Genomic DNA, 21,394 nt, shown 5'->3' on the forward strand with positions numbered 1-21,394 from the left:
TAGGGAAATTTTTCAACGGACCGTGTTCACGGTGTTATGCGATGAGTGTATGATTCTCGGGAATCTTTCGACGGACAGTGTTCACGGTGTTATGTGTTGAGTTCATGACTCTTCGGATCCTTTCAACGGACCGTGTTCATAGTGTTTGTGTTCAGTGTATGATTATCGGGAATCTTAAGCTTGTACGGAGTGCACAGTATACGTGTGTTCATAAAACAAAGCAACAGCGATCTCAACAAAAACTCGGTGGCCTATCGCCCATGCCCATACTAGCCTGTACCAGGCTGAGTCGAATGCGACTGGAAAGAGTACTAGAAATCGACCTAATACTAGCAGACAGATAACATGCCAGGGGAGTTAGTCCGCTAAGGAGTACATTTGCCGCCCCCGCCTCCTTTAATAGCGGACCTTGGAGGCGAGGTCCACACGCACCACACTTTAACAGAGCATGTGCCAATAACGTTAACGGGGGATGCCCTAATTCCGACCTATGTTCCATGCAAACGCACATACCTTTGGCAATAGTTTATCTGACCAAAAACCCGCGCAACATGAGATATAATATTGACAGATAAAGATCACAACGATATCGATTAAAGCTGCACAGCTGTGTATTCCACTTGAGTGTAGCGCCTTGCACCTAAGCGTAATGATTCGCGAAACTTACGGCAGGTTTTTGGTCATTTTGCCGGTGCATGGAACGTTCTATCGCAATTGGGGTGCCCTAATTCCGACCTAGTGTTTAACACAGGTCGATCTGAGAAGAGAGTTTACAAATTATAATACACAAGTTATGACTAAAACAATCTACAACTGTTTTCTGTCCCAAACAAGTCTTCTTTTTACGATTACGCGACTTGCTCCAAAGCGACTGTCTGTAAAGCAAAACCTGCATTTTTGACACGCTCGTCAACCCCCGAACAAGCGTCGAATTCACACAGATTTTTCACTCGTCTGTTGTGTCGGACTGTATACGAACTAAAACAAACTTTGTGAGATTACCAATATCAACAAAAAAAAAAATTGTCCATTCTTGTGGTTATTTTTAGGCACGTGCTCCCATGCATAACGCCGCAACAATGATTTTTACCTCCGGGTAGGGATGTATATCCCGAGCGCGGAGGTTTTGTGAGGGAAGACGAAAATTGCGTTCGCACCCGTTTCTCGCGTTTGGGTGGACGGATATGTCTGGGACTTGGTATACGTTTTGCTGTTGGGCTGTAGATGGTGCACGTTGTTTTGGTTTTAGTATGTGTGTTTTAGTGCGTGAAAATGATGCGTTTAGTACCGCCGACTGGACACCCTTTCCAGTGTTGTCGGGCCTCAAGCTTTTGACCTTTGCATGTTATAATCACCATTGAGGTCGCGACCACTGATCTGACCTTTCACACAGAGGGGTGTCAGCATTCTTTGAAACTGTTCAGATGTGAACCACATGTGCCGTCAATCAACGTCTCGTGCCTGGTGGGATCGCGCGGGTCGCAGCCAGCGAACTTCCGGGTGGGCCAATGGGTCAGGGGTCAACGCCCTCTTGCGCAATTTCGGATGTTTTCGGCTTACAAATACTGTCTCAGACCTTCTCGGGACTCGGTGTATCTTCTGTTAATGGGCTGTAGATGGTGCTAGGTTTTTTTTTGTTTATTGTATATGTGTTTTGGGGCTAAGATTATTTGTATTTCCTTTTCGTGTCTCGGACACCCGTTACTGTGTTTGTTTACATTATCGCTGGTCGCTGAGGGTCGGGCAGCCAGATTCGCCACGGGATGCCTCCTGTCCTTTCTATTTTTGGGCTCCAGTCGGCTAGGGGGGATTAGTGATTTCACACATCATTTAGCCAATTACAAACATTTCGAAACTTTTCGAAAAAAATGGTATTCGCGCGAATTCACTAGTTAATTCAAAGAACAGTCCCAACATGCACCCAACATTCTGCAACATACATTACAATACCCGGAGGTACAAAATCTACGATTTTCCTTGTTTTTTAAACTAGTTCGGTATTAGGGATGGGTCGGAATTAGGGCACCCCCAGTTACGCATATTATTCGTCTTCCTTTAAACCGAAAAACGTATAAGGTAAAACCATCACTATTATGTCCGTATGAATATATATTGAAGAGTGACTAGCAGTCGACATGCCTGTGTTTGTAAATTTCCTGACGTTGACGATTACTATATATAGCAAAAACGCCACGCCTGTCACGTTACGCCTTTGTCTTAGAACGTCACAATGTCAAGGTCGAATGTCAAACGTCCTTGGATACTTTTTGTGACGTCATAATCGTCCTTACAGTAGTCGAAAATTCCGACATCAGGTCAGACGTGTGAGTTTGATCGCTCTGATTCGGCTCGTGTTTCTCACTGAGACACTGACGTTAGTCCAGACGACATGTTTGGGATTTTGGTACAGTTCAGTCTGTTGCTTTTCCGACTGGTAGTCAGGATTGTAGGCTCCGTCAGAAAAGGTGAGAGCGGTGTTCCTTCACCAACAAACAGTTACAAGCGACTGGACATGGTTTTGGAAACGGTCAGACGTTTCTGGTAGCATCCACTACCTTTCGTTAGTGACACTGGAGACTTGCAGGAGAATATCCAGTTGCTTGAATAACTGTTGTTTTTTTGGCGTATCTTATTACCTGGATGTCTAAACCTTCACCGAGGGTGTTCCTTCACTTCAAATCAGACCAGTTTCTGTACGCCGCGTTCGATAGTAGGTGAAGTACAGCCAGGGATGGATGTTCTAAGAATCACTATTGAGTCAAATATGTGAGAGGTCAGGCGTTTAGGGAAAGGGTTAGGGTTAGCGTTAGGAATTAATGGAGTTAGAGTTAGGGTTAATTGGTATAAGAGTTAGGGTTGGTATTAGAGTTAGCGTTAGGGTTGGTATTAGAGTTCGGGTTAGGGTTGGTACTACTAGTATAGTTAGCGGGTTAGGGTTTAGAGTTGGGATGATTGTTCAGGGCTAGGTTAGACTTACGATTGGGGTTAGGACCGTTAGGTTAGGTTTAGTCTCTCGGCACATCACGACCAAACACCTCCCACCCTTGTCTCAGGTATATCGGAAACCCCCATGTAGTGTCGGAGTCATGTACTTGGCAGGATCATGTATATGGCTTGACACCGCCTCTAACCGATTCTGTATGTTCTCCCTATACAGCCGTGAATGTGCGGTTCGTTCGCAATGAGAAATGTGGAAGTGCAGTGCCGCCCCCACCCGTGGTGAGGGAGCCTAGTGCCCCTGCACAAGAATCAGGCACATCGGTGAGGAAGAAAACAAGCTGCAGCAATGAGGCTTGTGCAACAGTAAAGAAGAAATCCCGACGTAGTGACTTGAACGGGCCTACCGACCCTGCGAACACGCCGCCGAAGACCAAACCTGCGGAGCCCGACAAACCCAGCGCCTCTGTGCGGGCTCCCGGTACAGCCAAGGGCAAACCGAATGCCACATTCGGCGGAATGAAGGCCGGGTTCTTGCTACAGTCTCCAAAGAAGAAGCCTCAAACCAAGACAGAGACTGCAGCGAAGGCAGATACCCCCAAGGCCGTGAAGGCTCCCCCCGACCAAAAGCTGAAGAACACTAGTACTGCGTCTGCGGGTCAGAAGCATCCCACCGCCGAGGCCGGTCACCCGAAAGTGAACCCCTCTCAGCCACGCCAGAAGAAGGAAGATCCTCCCCAAACCTCCAGTGCCGGAGAGAAGTCGGGCCAAAAGAAGGAAGATCCCCAAACCCCCAGTGCCGGAGGGAAGTCGGGCCAGAAGAAGCATCAGTCTCCGCGCCCCACTACTGAGTCCGGACAGACTCACCGCCAGTCTTCTTCGTCAGAAGTGAAGCATGCTTTTTCTATTACTCATGAAACTCGATAATCCTCGTACTATAAACTCCATCTGTTACATCTACAATTGTCTTTTAAAAGAAGCGAGAAGAAGCAGAACCTGTACATATGTAGTTTTACTATAGATATATTTTAGTCTACCATCGCTATTTACCAATACCTGTACTTAGTTCGCAATGAGCAAAAATGTATAATAAAGGTCCTTCATTCATTCTACTTATTAGCTATGCTTGTGCAATGCGGTTCGCTACGGCGATGATAGTCCTTCTCTACAAAGTCAAACAAACAATATTTGATTTTTTTTTCAGAATGTATGTTGCTTGCATTAACATAACAAAGTGATAGCCTGTTGTGTAATATATACCAGTCAGCTCAGACGTTTTACTAGCATCATCTCTCCCCTCCATGTTCCTCGCTGTCGCACTCAGACCTATAAAACCAGTTTTATTCCACACACATCTTCACTCTGGAACCAACAACCGCAGATAGTTAAGAGATGCTCAGAACCTTACTGCCTTCTAGAGAGAGAGCAGAAGGCACTTGTTGACCTCACGACACCGTCAAACATACCGTACTCTCGTCCCAAGGTTGTACAATATACACACTACCAGGCTACGCACTGGGTTGGTGCCAACTAAACAGTACGTTGCACAAGATGAACATCAAGGACAAAACATGCGTTTGTGGAGTTTCTTCTGAAACCGTTCAACACTACCTGCTACATTGTCCCCTACATACGTACTGAACAACGCATCAAACTCACCTCTACCGTCGAACGCCTTGTACACCAGCGACCTACGGCTTCTCTCCTACTCCAAGGATCAGCAGACCACGACCTTGACACTAACAAGCAACTTCTAGATGCACTCCACATGTACATTGCATCTACCAAAAGATTTACTTCCAGCTGAGCCACTGTTTCTTTTTAACAGATATGTTTAGCCCTAATGTTTATCGATTTAATTCTAGTTACCTTAGTATTTCTTATATCTAATTTTTTATTGTAAATTGATCGACAATGTACTTATGTATTAATAAATGCGTGTTTGTCTTGTATATTGCGGCAAACTAGACAGAGAAAGCTAGGTCCCGCAATTGTATATGTTTGTCTTAAAATTTAAACTGAAACTGTTTATTCACATTGATTGGCAGCCAATATGCATTGCTTGGCTGAATTGCACATGTGATTACATGATGATGTATGTGTTTATTGTGTATATTTGTATATGATGTCGCAATATCAGCTATCAGCTGCCTGGCGGCAACATTGTATTGCCATGTTGCAATTTCAAACTAGAAAGGCCAATATTTGCTTAGGAGCAAATACAGCGATGGCTTCACCACATTTTACGACACGGTAGGGAAAGAATGAGAAACACAAGGGAAAACAATGATTTACATTGATATAACTATAATATGAAGTAACATACAACTAAAACAACAGTTGGATAGCTATTCCCTACATTATTGGTTAGGATTTTTATTGCATAATGCAAACTGTTGATTTTCAAAATAAAAAAAAACGTTCATGCCCCGCATTCCAATGCTGGAGCAGGAAAGCTTGAAATCCCTACCAAAACACTTGAATACAGACATACTGTCAGTATGAAAATGCTCTGTGCAGGTGTTAATCAAGTTAAATCCCAACAGCCAATCAGCAAGAAGAATAGAGGAAAGCTGCATGCCTATTGGTTGATGCCCTGCATTCCATTGTGATGACTCATGCCCAAACGTGGTACACAGCACAGTAATACATTTGCTATAACACAGCCAAAAAGCTCAAATAAAACCATTCTAAAAGCCTGTATCACCAAAATTTAAAAAACGCCTGGGGGTATTTGCCCACTGTACCTCCATACCAAATTTCAGGTCCTTAGGCCCCAAAATGAAGAAGCTGAATCCATTTAAAAAATGGCAGGAGAAGAAGAAGGAGGAGGAGAAGGAGAAGAAACATCAGAAAAAGCAATATGGTTTCACCACACCACTTCGTGGTGTGGTGAAGCCATAATAAATGAATAAATAAATCTCTCCCCTCCAGACGCCCCCCATCATCCCTGTACTTGCGCACGTTCGTCCCATCCTACTGCCGGTTCCAGGCACCAACCAAGTGAGCCTCGTCTGGGACGGGAGCAGAAAGGCCCGTAACTTCCTGGCGATGATCATTGCAGCAAGAAGGGCTGCGGGACTCTAAATTCCCAGGATATTTGATTTTAGGGTTTGGAAATTTTTTTGCAGCGCAGTTTCATTTTTGACTTAATAATAATAGTAACCCACAACTGGAAACATATACATTTGTATATGCAGTTCTAGAACGTCAGAACGTTTCGATTTTGGGGTTTCGGCAAGGGTTTGGAATTTTTTTGCAGTGCAGTGAGGTTTTTAGTTCCTCATGTAAAAGCTATAACAGTGACCAAAATTCACCGCAATATCCCGGGAAAATATTAACATTGTTGAAATAAGATGATCGTATTCAGCCTGTTAATCGAAGCGTACAAGTTCCGATTACGCAAACGATAAATAAACTAACCCGGCTGTTTTAAAGTCTAGCAAGGAATGTTCGTACTAAAAAAAAAAGAGTTTTTTTTTTCTTCATTTTTCCCCCCAAGTTTTTGGAGCGATTCACATAGGCAGTTTCAACTTAGGTTAGTCTTTCTCTACAAAGTCAAACAAACAATACATATTTTTCCTGATATTGCTTGCATTTACCATAACAAAGTGATAGCCTGTTGTGTAGTATGTACCAGTCAGTTCATGAGGCTTTTATAAACAGCTCTCGCATACACTGTTGTATGTGGCTGACTCTTAATGCATTGTTTTTTTTTACCATGGTGACGAGTAAAATACGTCATTGCACATGTATTGCCATCCGCCCTTGATGTAGATGAAAAGATTTGTCACACCAAGGTTTCAATAAAGTTTCATTGTTCCCTGATCTACCAAGGTCTGTTTTTGATACATGTCTTTTCTAGTCTCATCCTGTACAAATGACATTTTTGATAGAGTGTTACTCGTCAAAGAAATAAAAGCTTCGGTTTATGAAGATTTAAAAAAAACTAACCGATCATACTCTTTATAGAAGGTTTTACTTGGTAGGCATTCTGAACGAATACTCCGTAGGACTTCTTTTATATAGCGTAATGAATATAGTTTACCAAATCCGTTACAAAATTTACAAAAAGGTGTCTTGTAGTTCTGACACCTTGTAGTTCTTGCATAGTCGACAGGAGGCGCGCTTGTACTGCATGGCTCCAGATCTCTCATACCTGTGACATCCTGCTGCAGCTCAACCGACAGAACAATTGATGTTGAATGTGCTGTTGGTGGCTCAATTATCTCTTCAAAACCGAATAAAAATATCGAAAACTTATGCGTGTATTTGTTGAATGTTTTGCTTTAGTCATTATTGTGAATTCCTCGCTCATTTTGTCTATTCCTTTTCCCACTGGTTCTCAAAAGGTACAGGCTTCGGGAGGCGGCTGGAAAGAGTAGAAATCGGCCAAATAGAGAGACAGGGGAGTTGGTCTGCTGGAGAGAACCGTTCGGGTGTGGCAAACTGTTCTCTCCAACAGACCAACTCCCCTGGCATGCTGTTTCTCTATTTGGCCGATTTCTACTCTTTCCAGCCGCCTCCCGAAGCCTGGTAGAGGCTCCCATATAAGGCAGTAGACGTGCATACACGTAGCAGAAAACTGAAGAAGTAAAATGAGATATCCTTTCTTGGGCCTTCTCTTCCATGTGCCTAGTTTGTGGAAATATGTCTACGAAAACACATCAGACACACTACACGGAGGTACTTAGTATTAGGCCACACCGCCTTAATTTTATGGATGGCATCCTCTAAAGACACACAAACTAGTGCGCGCGGGCAAATAAAAAGAAATTCTGGCCAAGAATAAAAATGCTACTAAACCACAGGAATACAAAGCTGGTATTGTGAATCTCCTTCAGAGTTACCACCGGCTCCGTATTGTCGCTGACTACCATGGACTACCCAGGCCTAGAGCCAGGCCAGAGCCTCGGTGGACGTGATCTTAGAGCTCGGGGAAAGTTAGGCTCTTCTTAGACTAAGAGCTGCAAAAGGATCATATCATTTAACACCCAGACTGTGACTTTGGCAAGTCTACTCCTCCCCGGACACACCAATATCAACCACATCATCCAAGATTACGTGTACCCCTTATTTGCATATTTGGCGGAACGCCAATCACTCCTGGTTGAACAAATATTAAATGGCACCGGACCATACCAACTGTGATATTTCTTACAGATTTGAGTTGATAACGTGCATGGTTTTATGCCTTTTAATCGTACAGAATATTTTAAACTAGAGAAACAGCTCTCACGGGAGAATTTGAGTTGAACACTGACCTAGATTTCAGCACAATTGACAGACACTGTCAGAATAAGCATGCTTTTTTCTACCTCCATGGAATACGTTAACACCAGCCATTGACATGTGCGTTCCACGTAGAACTTAAAAAACGAGGAACCTTTGAAAAACGACGCTTTGCAAGCTTTTCACAATCAGCTAAAATCAAACTAGACAGTAACTGAGATAACATGTGTTCCCATACCGTAGCCTCTACCAGGCTTCAGGAGGCGGCTGGAAAGAGTAGACATCGGCCAAATAGAGAGCTTGCATGCCAGGGGAGTTTGGCCGGCTGGAGAGAACAATTTGCCGCTCTCGAGAGAGGTTCTACTTTCCAGTCGCCACCCGAAGCCTGGTAGAGGCTACCCTTACCGTATCGGGAGTCAAATTGCTTTGAAAATTTGATGTATACAGTATGGCATATATATATGCAAGATATAAGCTGCAAGATATAAGCTGCAAGATTCTTTACAACTATGAATCTAGTGTAAGGGAAATAAAAGAAAAACAACAATGGATGTCACTGGAAGACAGGTAAAAATGTCCAAACTATGCATGATGTACAAAATGACTAAGAAACTGGTGGATGTGGTGGATTACTTTACCCTAACAATAACATGTTACTTAATTACCAGCGCCAAAATTGAAAAGAACAAACTGCGTGCCTGCAAATTACACTGAGGAGCGGATATACTGGCTATTCAGATACAGATAACTGTTAACGTTACAGATACAGAGGCATACTTTGGGAGATGACCACTGCACACTTTATACCGTGTGTTATTTAGCCCTGACGTTATTGTTTCAAAGTTTTGACACTTTTGTACTATATTATAGTACAAAAGTGTTTTGACACTTTTGTACTATATTATAGTACAAAAGTGTCAAAACTTTGAAACAAAGTACATCAATGTAAGAAATGAAGAGGGTTTCATGACCATATGTCCCATATGTCTTCGCCAAATGACTGAAATCGATTCTCGTTTCTTGTTAAAAGAAACCTGAAACATTTTAAAAGATTTTTAATACCTCCTTGCTTTAATTAAATAAATGCCCAATGATTGATGAATCAAATTTTCATTTCATATGAAGAACAGAGATTATATGATGTGATTTTATCTTTATGCTGTAGAAACATATGTAAATTACTTTCCATGTTGTGCGGTCCTCTAGTACCGTTGATTTCTGCTTCCCACCCAGTGTTTTGTTGTGTTGGGGTCATAGGTCAATGCATCATGGCGTCCCTCACCAAGTTTTTGTGCCACTCGGTCAGAAATCTTGTCCGCCCGGGTCTGTCTCTCCGTACTAACGTCACCCAGTGTGGCTCTGCCGTGTTCACACAAGGTAGACGGCATCAGAGCACGGCTCCGTCTGAAGAGGAGCTGCAAGTCAGCTACTTGGAGGGTGATAGCCAAGGTTTGTGTGCATCGGTGCTAGCGTGGGAGGGGGGCGTTATTTTACACAACAGATTTCACTATGGTTTAACGGTTTGCGTCTTTATTTCTGTATCCTTAAAACACAACTAAGATATTAGAAGCGGTATGTTACCAAAGGCTCAAATACGTGTAGATTAGTAGTCCATCCTTCCAAGATGCAAGACCCCTCTCCAAGGCGATTAACGTGAAAATTCGCAAATATTTGTTTACTTTTAGTCCTTGTTATGACTCATTTTCCAAATAAAGAGTTGGTATGCATGTTTTTCCTAGTTCTTCCTACTTTATGAAAATTGATTTGAACTAAAGTTGTCTAGAATTTAAATACATCTCAGTTCACAGATAAACTTCCATATCTGACCATGTCAACGCAGTAAACTACAAGGAGCGGCTCAAAGTGGAAGAGAACTTCCTACCGAGACGAAAGATCTACTCTACTCTACTCTACTCTAACGTTATATTATCAGCTGGGTCAACGTCAACTTTCTCGCAAGTTGCTGTATAGTATATACAAATTTAGAAAGTAGTTACGGTAAATTTTGTAGCTGCGTTTCTCCTACGGCAGATCAGCTATCCCTATGGGACTGATGATGAATGTTCATGTAGCTTCTTGTATTAATTCCTGTGCGAATAACTTCATGTCTGTTTACTGATCTCCAGGTGTTGTTGTCTTTGGTTTGAACCGACCTGAGGCAAAGAATTCCTTCAGCAGGAATCTGGCTGGTTTGGTGAGTTTCTTCCTGGGTTGTCCTTCACTTGAAATTTTCAACTGTTACGTTACATTTCTAAAAATATTTATACATGTACTAATATATTGCATTATGAACAATATTAGTGGATGCGATGTTAATTCTGTTCTGGGATGACTTACTTTGTGCATAGTTTGATAGCGGAGCTTTGGAGGTGGCTGGAAGGAGTAGAAATTGGGAAAGTAGAAGGCAACATTCCAGGGGAGTTGGTCTGCTATGTAAAAAAAGGAGCACAGTTTGGTGCACCAATTCACCTGGCATGTTATCTCAATATCTGTTTATTTGGTCAATTTCCACTCTTCCAGCCACTTCAGAAGTCTGATAGAGGCAAATAGTTTGTCACCAGCAATGGTACAAACAATTCAACAGTGCCAATCTTGTTCTCTGAATGGTTACATATATAGCTAGAGAGTATCATTTGTGGGAAATGTTGCTGGTCAGTTTGCTGTCAGAGTTTCAGAAGGAAAGGAAAACAGTGTATCAATTGCCCCCTCTACCAGCTTAGAGAAGCACTGCAGGCTGTGAAGTTTGACCAGAATGCCCGTGTACTCATCATCAGGAGTGTTGCACCGGGAATCTTCTGTGCAGGTCGGCATGTCACATTTTCTTTTCTCTGCTTTGAATTTTTTTTTTTTTTAAATATTGAAACTCATAATCATATAGCAGGGTTTGACAAGTCTACTTAATTCATGCCATGCAATTCTCATCTTGGTCCCAGCCAGTTTTTTATTCAAGTATTTCTTGTTTCCCAGGTGCTGACTTAAAGGAGAGAGCCAAGATGAAGCCAAGTGAAGTTGGACCGTTTGTGGCAGGGCTGAGGGCTTCACTAAGGGACATCGCTAACCTGCCCATGCCTGTGATAGCAGCCATCGATGGAGTAGCCCTGGGAGGGGGGATGGAGATGGCACTGGGCTGTGACATAAGGGTAGCAGGTAAAAACCATTGTCATTTCATTACTCATATCTTTGAGAGAGCCATGTTTTGCTGTAGTACTAAAAAAAGCCAATAGGGAGCCAAAAATCTAATAATTTTGAGGTCTTTCATCAATGAAGGTTAGACATCCACATAATAAGATACGCCAAAAACAGCAACTGGATATGATTTTGGAAACAGTCAAATGTTTCGGATAGCATCTACTGCTACAGTACAGTAACTGTTTTTTGTGCATTTTGAGGTCTCACCAAGACCCACCCACCTACCAAGTGTCATGACTATCTATCAATAGCAGCTTCATGAGTTATTATGCTACATGTATATATACATACATACATACATACATACATAAACACACACAAATGCTAAAAATAACCTTATGTTAAAGGTAAAAAAGAGAAACATCATCTTCCTTTTGGTGAAGGTAAGAAAGAGAAACCTCATCTTAATCTTTCCATTATGCAGTTGGATGACAAGCATAATGAAAAGTTTAGATCATGGTATTAGAGCTGTTTTTGCTTCTGTACCAACCACAGCGGTGTCTGCCAAGATGGGTCTGACAGAGACGAAGTTGGCCATCATCCCTGGTGGAGGTGGTACACAGAACCTCCCCAGGCTCATCGGGCCTGCTAAAGCCAAGGAGCTCATCTTCACTGGCAGAGCCATCGATGGACAGGAGGCGTACGACATCGGGCTGGTCAACCACGTGGTGCCGCAGAACAGCAACGGGGACGCCGCCTACCAGAGGTCGCTGCTATTGGCTCAGGAAATCGTACCTCAGGTGAGAAATGTTAAGCCCCTGTCATACATGGCTGAAGATGGCCACACTAACACTGCCAAACTACCCCCAACCATGGTTAGGATTACGGTCAGCTGTGGTTGGCTGGTGTTCAGTAAAGTCAACTTTTGATCAGCTGTGCCAGCCAAATGTTTCAAAATGTTTAAAGGAGGTTCAGCCATGGCTGGCTAGTTTTTGGCTGGTGTTCGGGAGTAGGTCCACAGTGTTCCATAGTCAAATTTGACTCAAATTTGATTTGATTCGCATAGAGAGGTAAGTGTCACCTAAATCTGATGTTGTTGAACAAATTTATCCACTGTGGATGGTGAAAATGACTGAATTTTGTATCAACAGAATATGACACTATGTAAATACATTTACTTGTTTGAATATTGTCAGCATTTTTAAGACATTGTATATGAAAATGTACACGTATCTACATGTAGCTGCATTGGAAGGGTTCAATTGTCCTGGTATTACCTTCAGTTTCTTCCATTGCAAATGTATTGTAATGTATAACAGATACATTTACCTCCTACAGTCAACTCACAGTCATCAATTACTTTGGTATTGTTTGGCTTTTGCAGGGCCCAGTAGCACTGAGGGTGGCAAAGATTGCCATTAACAGGGGTTCCCAGGTGGACCTAGACACAGGGATGGCCATAGAGGAGGCTTGCTATGCTCAGGTAGATGTGAGGTTACAGAATGGGAACTTGCAACAGCTAGATGCTGCATCAGTGTTTTGGACCTGTAGGGTACATATAGTAGCAAAATTAGCATAACAGACAGTTGAATGATATTGCACACAAAAGTAATTAACCAAGTAGCCAATCAGATGATTGAAACTGTTTTTTTTGGACTTCTACATGTATTAGATAAGAGAGGGAGAGGAGCATAAGAAAACTTTTCTAGAGAGTTTTCTACCACCTTATTTTTTTACCATGAGATTTTTAGTGGAACTACACTTCACAGTTTTCAATTTTGAAATGTACTGTAATACATTGTATCAATGCTATGTGACTATAACTGCAACACTTTAGTAAGAATCTGTTATGTGTACTTCAGGTATGATTGCCAACATGACCTTGTATTCCTATACAATTGTTAAGGTACCAGAGAGCTACATTTCATTTGGGAAACTGACTGATGTATGTTTTTTTTTTGTACTGACTATCTATAGGTCATACCCACAAAAGACAGGATGGAAGGTCTGATGGCATTCAAAGAGAAGAGGCCACCCCGCTACAAAGGAGAATGAAGAACATCTATATGTGATGCCAGCAGTTCTTCATTATCTAACAAGATTGTACTGTAATGACAGTGAAATTGCTCTATCCATGCCCTCTCTTGCTTAAGTTTGACATTCATGCAGTCATAAGACAAACTGTAAGATAGTAAGGCTGTGTACAGAAATGTCAGGAAATTGTGTTTTCCATACCTACCTACCGAACATGCTGCAAAACTCTGCCTAACATGATAGTACATGGACCTGACCTCAAGATTTCATTGTTGATATTTTATGCGCCTGTATAAAGTAGACTCTGATACCACCGAGAAAGAGAAGTATTACAGTATTTGGGCATCAGTGAGCTATATTGTGTGTAGGGCTGTAGGCTGACATACAAGTCAGGTGTAGATTCCAATCTGGTAACAGAGAGTCTCTGTCAACAGAGAGTTTGATTGGGAGGCAGAGATTATTCCAAGTTGGACAGAGACCTGATTTTAAGATATTTGCTTAAAAGACAGTCAGGACTTTTCATCTTTGATTCGTGTCACTCTAGATCAACTTGAAATTTAGAATTTGTAGATGGGAGACCACCTTTTTTTAGCACGTTAACAACATCCTAATTGGAGTCCCTGTTGAAAAGGACTGCGATTGGGATCTCTACCAGTAGAAGTGTCTACCCAGCACGTCAGCAGAACGTACTGCGCCTGTATTTTCACGGTTTTCGGTGGATTTCTGGTCAACGTTGCATCAGAATTTTGCCTGTTGCAGAGGACATATTTTCCGACATAACATTTGGAAGCTACAGACGGGATGTTAACCTTATATACGCAAATACAACCTTATGTGAATAGAACCTTCTGAAGTGCTATGCACAATACATTACGGGTTTCGCGCATTTGCAGTACGTTCTGCCAACGTGCTTGTCAACCCTAACATGTGTTGACCTAGGAGTTCAACTAGGATCTGAAGAATCAGGAAGTGAGTATGTCAACAATACAGTTACCAACAGCTGTAAGGACAGTGTGTTTGATTAATGTTATTGCTGTTATATACTTGGTGATTGGACTTGTGTGATTGAATGGACAGTAGCAGAAATATGAAAGACATCATGCCCTTGGGAAAGTATTACACATGTATTAGAAAGATGTATCAGATGATAGACAAAATCTTTTCACAATTCATACCTCAGAATTCTTTGTGGAAACCAGAAATAACCAGTGTGCAACTGCTCTCAACCTTTCCTGCTTTTCATTACGTTGGGATTTTTTGTGGTACATGTAATACACTAAATGCATTTATAAATGCAGCCATTGAAATAAATGCAAATGAAAACAATTTGTAAAGCAAGTCTTTATTCATATATTAAGTCATCCTCAATTGATATGTTGTTTGCTCCTAGGCTATGTTGAAGTTCATATTACAGCAGCTTTTGAAGTACAATGTACATGTATACTGGCATTGTTTTCTACAACTTTGTGGACTTTTGCTCATGTCACCTGAGGAAATTGGTTCTCTCTTGTACATTTTGAAACCTGAAACTGAGGTAAGCACAGCTGAAACTGAGGTAATTATATATAAGCTATGAGTCACAAGCATCCTGATTCAACAATAGTATTGAATGCAAGAAATCATCTTTGAACCACTAATCTTCCAAATTGATAATCTTCCAATAATTTATATAATCCAAGTGCAGTGTTGTATACCATATAGTACAATTCCAAGGCCAGAACACCAAGAACCCATGTAAGGAAACATATTGGAAAGACTAAAAGTTACTCAATATCTAAGAAGATAAACTTTTACAAACACATACTTATATTATCACCTGGATACTTAGTCTCATCATGGAGGTACCTCCATGGTCTCATTGAACAAAGCAGCAATATTGGACACAAAACCAGATTTTTGCATGAGGTATTAAAGAGGCTACACAGGGCATGTTGCAGTTATCCCTCAACAAAGACGGGGGGCGCCACAGACTCTGCAAGCTATGCTCCACTGCTCACCTAGTCACGTGTGTCATCTGATGTCACAGTCAAAAATTTGGGTCCATTCCAGTTTCTTGTGTTGGAAATTATAGTTCAAACTTGCTTCATAATGCTGAGCTTCCAGTCAGTGAATAGCCTGGATGCCAGACCCATAGCACACTAGGCCCAAAGTAATACCTGGACACTGGGATATTACTTTGGGCCCAGTGTGCTATGGGTCTGGCATCCAGGCTAATCAGTGATAGGCTTAAGCTACTGTGACAACTCCTGCCCAGTAGTATGGTCTGATGTCTTGAGTTCTATGTGTCCATAGATATCATGTCTTCTGTGCTCCCACACTGGCATTTCACGTCTGACCTTGTGCAGGTAGTCAAGGTCAACCTCTGCCACACAGACGTCTGTTCCCTCATGACAACAGGCCACTACGCAGCCCCAGGGGTCAACGACCTGCACAGGTGAAACAACAGAATGTTACCAACATACAGGAGAACAGCACTTGCACAAGGAAATGTTAAACCAACATAGTATAAACTGATTCCACTACCATGAAAACTTTTTCCCACTTTTAATAGACCATAAAGATTGCATCCAAGAATAATTACATCAGCTTAGTGAATGATTGAATAGCAAAGTTCTTTATTCACAACCACTTGTTTATAGCAAGAGCCAACGTTTTGATGATGGTCTGTCATCTTCATCAGGGCAATTATGACTGGTTCACTGTGCACTGAAGCTAGGTGTTACTACTGATAATGTGGTAGCAAAGGTAATTTAAGTAATTGTGACACACGGCTCTTGTTAAACATCTGCTCTTGATGGTCGTAAATGAAAGAACTTTGCCATTCAATAAAGATTGAAAGCAGGCATCACCATGGCATGTCCATAGGACCTCCTCTTTTCATTGTGAGCGCCGGTCTGGGCTGCTGCCACCACATAACACTGGTTCTCAATGGCTCGGGCCCTCAGCAGCACCTACATTTTTGTAATGTGATAGAGAAAACATAAATTCCAGTGCAGCACACCACTAAAATAGTCATGATATTCAGCATTTTTCCCAGATCACAAAATTGAACCGTATAAAAGGATATGACGTTGATGTAGGTTACACATCCAGGTAATGAGACACACAAGGAAAATGTTGCTCAAACAACTGGATATACATGTATGAGAACCTTTCCTCCACAGGAGAAATAAGTTATCTCTTTGGCACACTGAAGCAGCCATTTGATTACCAATTCTCCTCCATTGGTTATGGGGTTAGACAGCAGGCAGATATGAGCATGTTTCAAAGTGCAGCCATGACTGACTTTTTATTACATGTCAATCATAAATGTACATATGACTTCTGTTCACCTCCCAGTGTGCCATGCCTGTAGTCTGAGTGAAGGCTGATGGGAAGGTAAGAATGTCGGCCCCCATCTGGGCGAGAGAAATGCACAGCTCAGGGAACCTCAGGTCGTAGCACTGGGAGGGAAGTTGTTAAGGGTTTGTATTGTCACTACTGGCTTCACTTATGTTAGATAATATGGTCATCATATCCCTGGCCCATGAGTATCCACACTACCAAAGGCTAGATACAGGCATTCACAGTTTACCTGTTTTACTATGCTAATAGCTTGTCCCAAATTATCTTAAAAGACTTAGACCTAATTTACATACCCAGGTGAGGAGGTGAAAACTGCATAGAATTTTTTTCTTGCGTGTAAACCGGCCAGCTTTAGCATACGTCGAGAACATATTCAGATCGTACATTACCTCAAGGGCTGGCGTACGATCTAATGTATGTTATTCACGTACATAAAAGCAGACAGATTTACATGCAGGAGTATTGATACACTCATGTGTGTATGCAGCTTTTGTACAGTCAGGTTTTTGCCCGCCTGTAAATTGGGTCTTAAAACTTTAGATCCAAAACTTTAGTACATGTAATCAAAACAATTAGTTCAGTTTTGAGAAACTTCATGTTACAAATCGTAATCTGTGGAACTTCTGAGACAAGGATACAATGGCCAGTCCCACTTTGCCTGCAGGGGTGGGCACAGGTGCCACTACCTCCCCACCAGGAATGGTCCAGTCTGTCTCCTTCAACCTCACCTGCCCAGGTATGTCCACACAGAACAGGTGTGTCTTTCTGTAAGTGGCTACTATTGCACCTGTACAACAAATATAAGAAAAGGGTGAGTAGGAGGGGTAGGGGTTGTCAGGGACTGTTACAAAACCAAACACGTTCCATTTCAAAACACGATAAAAATACTACAAAATGTATCCCAAATTGCCCATTCCAAAACATTTGGAATAGCATGTTTTGGAATGCAACAGCAACTTAGTGTACTTATTAGAAATTCCATTGGTAATGGCTAAGAGTTGACAACAAACTGTAAAAAAAGTTTTTCAAGTTCATGTCTAAAAGTAAAGCTTGTTGGAAAGTTAGAACCCTTTTTAGGCCACATCAGTTACTACACATCAGTACCAGTCCTTGATCATTTCACTGCAGAAATCCGTTGACCAATTGTACCCCAGGAATGTTTCACAGAATCAACTGGGTGTTTTCCATGCAGAAAGAAAGAAAGTAAACCCAAAATCTGCAACACGTCCTTGACACTAACCTTGATTATTCATCATAACATGGGTGTTGTAAACTCTCTTGCTATCTGATTCTGATCCCTGTAAGGAAATTGTGTTTTAGACACAGTTTGGCTGTAACTCAGAGACATGGCATTTCACAACAATGAAAAGTTGATTCTCATTACTTCAGTACTTTTTTTGGGCTGATATGGTCCTAAATGAGGGCCTGCATGCCCTTTTTCATTAACAGATATGGGCTATTTTAATTTACCGTTAATCGTTGCTGGCCTGCTCTAATTCAACGTTAAGCGTTATCAGTATATTCATCGTGAAGCGTTATCGGTCGTTTTAATTCAACGTAAAACGTTGACAAAGTTCAAGTTCAATTTTATTTAAATCAATTGGCATGTACACAGATTCAAAGAAAATGTGACATGAAATTCGTTGACAATTACATTAAGGCCACACCAATTAAATTTCTTGGTTAACAGATTAATCTAGAAAAATAATGGAGCGGGCGGGCGAAAAAAAAAAAATAAAACAGGCCCAGGCATCCTAGTATTATGGCCCAAAATTGTACGATAGGAGCCATGAAGTCAACACACCATGCTCGTTCAAAATTTAAACAGTGAATTTTGAACTTTTAATGATACCATTGCATTAAAAGAATGAATAACTGCAACAACTAGGATGAAAAGGACTGTTTTCAATTGTTCAGGGCAAAATATGAGTAGTTTGCAGTTGATTCTGAATTTTTATTTTTATTTGCAAATCAGATAAAAATGAAGCGGCGAATCCGTTAACCAAGAAATTAAATTGGTGTGGCCTAAAAGCTCTCAAAATGTGACATGAAATTCAGGTTAGAGATCCAGGTAGAACACATTGTGTAATACAAAATACCGGTAAATAACAAGCAACCTCAGTCTGATAAATTCTCTTTGTACTAAAATCTGACTGGACTGCTTTTTCTGCCGATCGGACTGGACTGCTTTTTCCACCAACCCCTGTATCATGTAATATACAGTGCTCTCCTGTTATTTGCATGGACGATTTGTCAAGGAATTTTATTCCTATAACAGGTTTAGTCCAATAACCTTAGGAGAGCCCACACGACTGACAGGGAGGGGAGGTCAGTTGGTTATGGATGATACTGGGCTGGGGCCAATTGAAACAACCACAAACATGATGTTATTGGTATTTATATACTCACTTTCACCCACAACTACATACATGTACCATATTCTAATCTTCAAGTCGCATTTAGAAACTCATAATGAACAGGGCTAACATGGAGATAGAAGATCAAACACATTCCACCTTCTGTCAACCCCTGTGTTGGGCAAAAGCTTACCAAACCTAAAACAACAGCCCAATCAAGGACACCAAAAAGGAACAAAGGACTTCTTCACACAATCATCATTGAGTGATAGGGGGTTCTCACCTGTCCAGAAGGAAGTGACAACAGAGAAAGTGTATGACAATGGAGGGTGCAGGGGTGATAATGAATGAATAACAATGGACTTCATGCAGTTTTGCTGATGCGCAACAAATTACATGTATTTCTTTCACGTACTTCTGGGTCAGTGTGCCATTGACTTGGAAATATTTTAGTCCAATATCAGGTGAAAGTCATAACAGCTCATGCAATTATGCCATGCAATTTATAATGTAGTGAATGGGAAATGGTTTGGGTTTTCAGAATTTTATGCAGATACCAGGTTTATGCCAATGTCAGTGATGCAAATAGTTGGTGAGCACTGTACTAATGACACACATGATCTTTATCTGCATGTATAACGCTTTGTAGGCTTGTGGCAGCTGGCTACTAGTATGTTATGGCAATGATATGGCAATGATATGGCTATGATATGAAATACACATATTGAAATATGTTAATATTAATACCCTGGAAATTCACAACTTTTGAGTGTGATGTAAAAAAAAATAAAAATATGATATCAAAAAATGCCTCAGGAATAACAGTAAGCACCTTTTCATGGAAGCCACCAAGGGAAAGCCACACATCATGCTTCTTGGCTAACTCAGAAATCCTGGTCATCAGTTCTCCATCCAGAGTCTCTGCCATAGACACTGTCAGGGGAACACCTCCTCCCAGGTGGTCAAAACCTTCTGGTAGGAACACTACCTGTGGAATAGAATACAAAATATAGCAAAGTTCTTTATTCACAACTACTTTAACATTTTGATGACATCTGTCATCTTCATCAGGGCAATATTACTTAATATTGTAATAATTATGACTGGTTTACTGTACACCGAGACTAGGTATTACTGGTTCACCTACATGCAGCTTCAGTGCGCAGTAAACCACTCATAATTGCAATGACAAACGGCCATCCAAACGTTGGCTTTTGTTTAACAAGTGGTTGAAAAAAAGAACTTTGCTATTCAATCATTCAGAAACCTGATGAAATTCTTAATAGATACCTGGAGAACAGTTGAAGTTATCTGAACATCTCACAATGCATATCGGGGTAAACATGTTTTTTTTTCTCAGCAATCTACAAGATATAGTGGGGTCGTACTGTAATATACTTGTGAAAGGTCACTGTAACTACTGAAAAGTTCCAAAGACAATATGCACCAGAAATGACAATCTTTTACATGGAATATTGCCTGCAAGGTGTCCCATACCTTGGCTCCTCGTGTTGATGCCCTCTCTATCAACCCAGAGTACACCTGAAAGTTGTCCTCCTTGTCAGATCGTGATGTCATCTGACAAACTGCAATCAGGGTACGTCCTGAGCTCCCACCACCTGCCGACATCTGCCCACCTGTGCCACAGTACCTCACACCTGAAAACACCTGCAACCATGTGCCGCTAGGTCTTGTGTTGAAAAGAGCTCTCAGCAGGGCAGAAGTCATTTGCTGTTGCCTTTAAATGATGTAAGAATAAGTACTACTTGAGTGTAGGAAGAAATTAATATTGTACCAATGCAAGAATTATCCTCACCAGTGGCAAATGTATACCTTAAATTAATAGCAGACCAACTCCCCTGGCATGTTATCTGTCTATATTTGGCCAATTTCTACTCTTTCCAGTCTATTCTGAAGCCTGTAAAAAGAGGCTGACAAAGCCTAGCAATCTTTAAAGGCCTTAAAAACGTTAATTCTGACACTTGTGCCGAATAACATCATAATCATATCACAGGTGCATGCAACAAACCCGATTCCTGCAACTATCTTTGTGCAAATGGCTGTTGAAGCCTGTTTAAAATAATACAAAGCGTGTTTTATTGCACAAATGCAGTAATGTAACGTTAGCTCTTACCTGAACGTTAACCCCGCGTGGGTCAAGGGGGAATGACCAAGGGTGACCAACGGATTGTCCAAACAATCGGCTCTTTGAATTTAATTCTCCCACAGGGTTTCACGAAACGTCCGACAACACGGAAGTACGTATTTAACCAATTCCGGTAGACGGCGCTCGTACGCGGTCTCTGTTGAATCTTGTAGCCCAGAAGTAGATCCTGGGGGCACCGGGCGGTAGGTCTAAT

The 21,394-nt window shown here is 41.5% G+C and overlaps 3 protein-coding genes across 3 annotated transcripts in view; 2 read left to right on the forward strand and 1 right to left on the reverse strand.

Annotated features, from left to right (window-relative positions):
• Positions 1-6,024, forward strand: part of LOC109476883 (translation initiation factor IF-2-like) — a 7,557-nt gene extending 1,533 nt beyond the window's left edge. Inside the window, exons 2-3 of the mRNA XM_019777899.1 lie at positions 3,158-3,825; positions 5,872-6,024. Coding sequence (XP_019633458.1) covers positions 3,158-3,825; positions 5,872-6,024 — 821 coding nt within the window. The remainder of the gene's footprint in view (positions 1-3,157; positions 3,826-5,871) is intronic.
• A 3,401-nt stretch (positions 6,025-9,425) lies between these two features.
• LOC109477452 (methylglutaconyl-CoA hydratase, mitochondrial-like) lies at positions 9,426-14,107 on the forward strand. The gene is made up of 7 exons (XM_019778734.1): positions 9,426-9,618; positions 10,296-10,363; positions 10,885-10,972; positions 11,137-11,316; positions 11,854-12,098; positions 12,683-12,781; positions 13,276-14,107. Exons 1-7 carry the CDS (start codon positions 9,438-9,440, stop codon positions 13,351-13,353), a joined length of 939 nt encoding a protein of 312 aa, XP_019634293.1. The 5' UTR covers positions 9,426-9,437; the 3' UTR covers positions 13,354-14,107.
• Positions 14,108-15,517: 1,410 nt separating this feature from the next.
• LOC109477057 (nitrilase homolog 1-like) lies at positions 15,518-21,290 on the reverse strand. Its single transcript, XM_019778097.1, has 8 exons — positions 21,169-21,290; positions 20,532-20,772; positions 19,867-20,022; positions 17,918-17,975; positions 17,316-17,464; positions 16,665-16,775; positions 16,182-16,283; positions 15,518-15,758 (listed from the first exon to the last, which is right to left on the reverse strand). Exons 2-8 carry the CDS (start codon positions 20,760-20,762, stop codon positions 15,564-15,566), a joined length of 1,002 nt encoding a protein of 333 aa, XP_019633656.1. The 5' UTR covers positions 20,763-20,772; positions 21,169-21,290; the 3' UTR covers positions 15,518-15,563.
• Between the last annotated feature and the right edge of the window lie 104 nt (positions 21,291-21,394).

Source organism: Branchiostoma belcheri, unplaced genomic scaffold, assembly GCF_001625305.1.
Source record: "Branchiostoma belcheri isolate BF01 breed outbred unplaced genomic scaffold, Haploidv18h27 scaffold4, whole genome shotgun sequence".
In the NCBI taxonomy this organism is placed as follows: domain Eukaryota; kingdom Metazoa; phylum Chordata; class Leptocardii; order Amphioxiformes; family Branchiostomatidae; genus Branchiostoma; species Branchiostoma belcheri.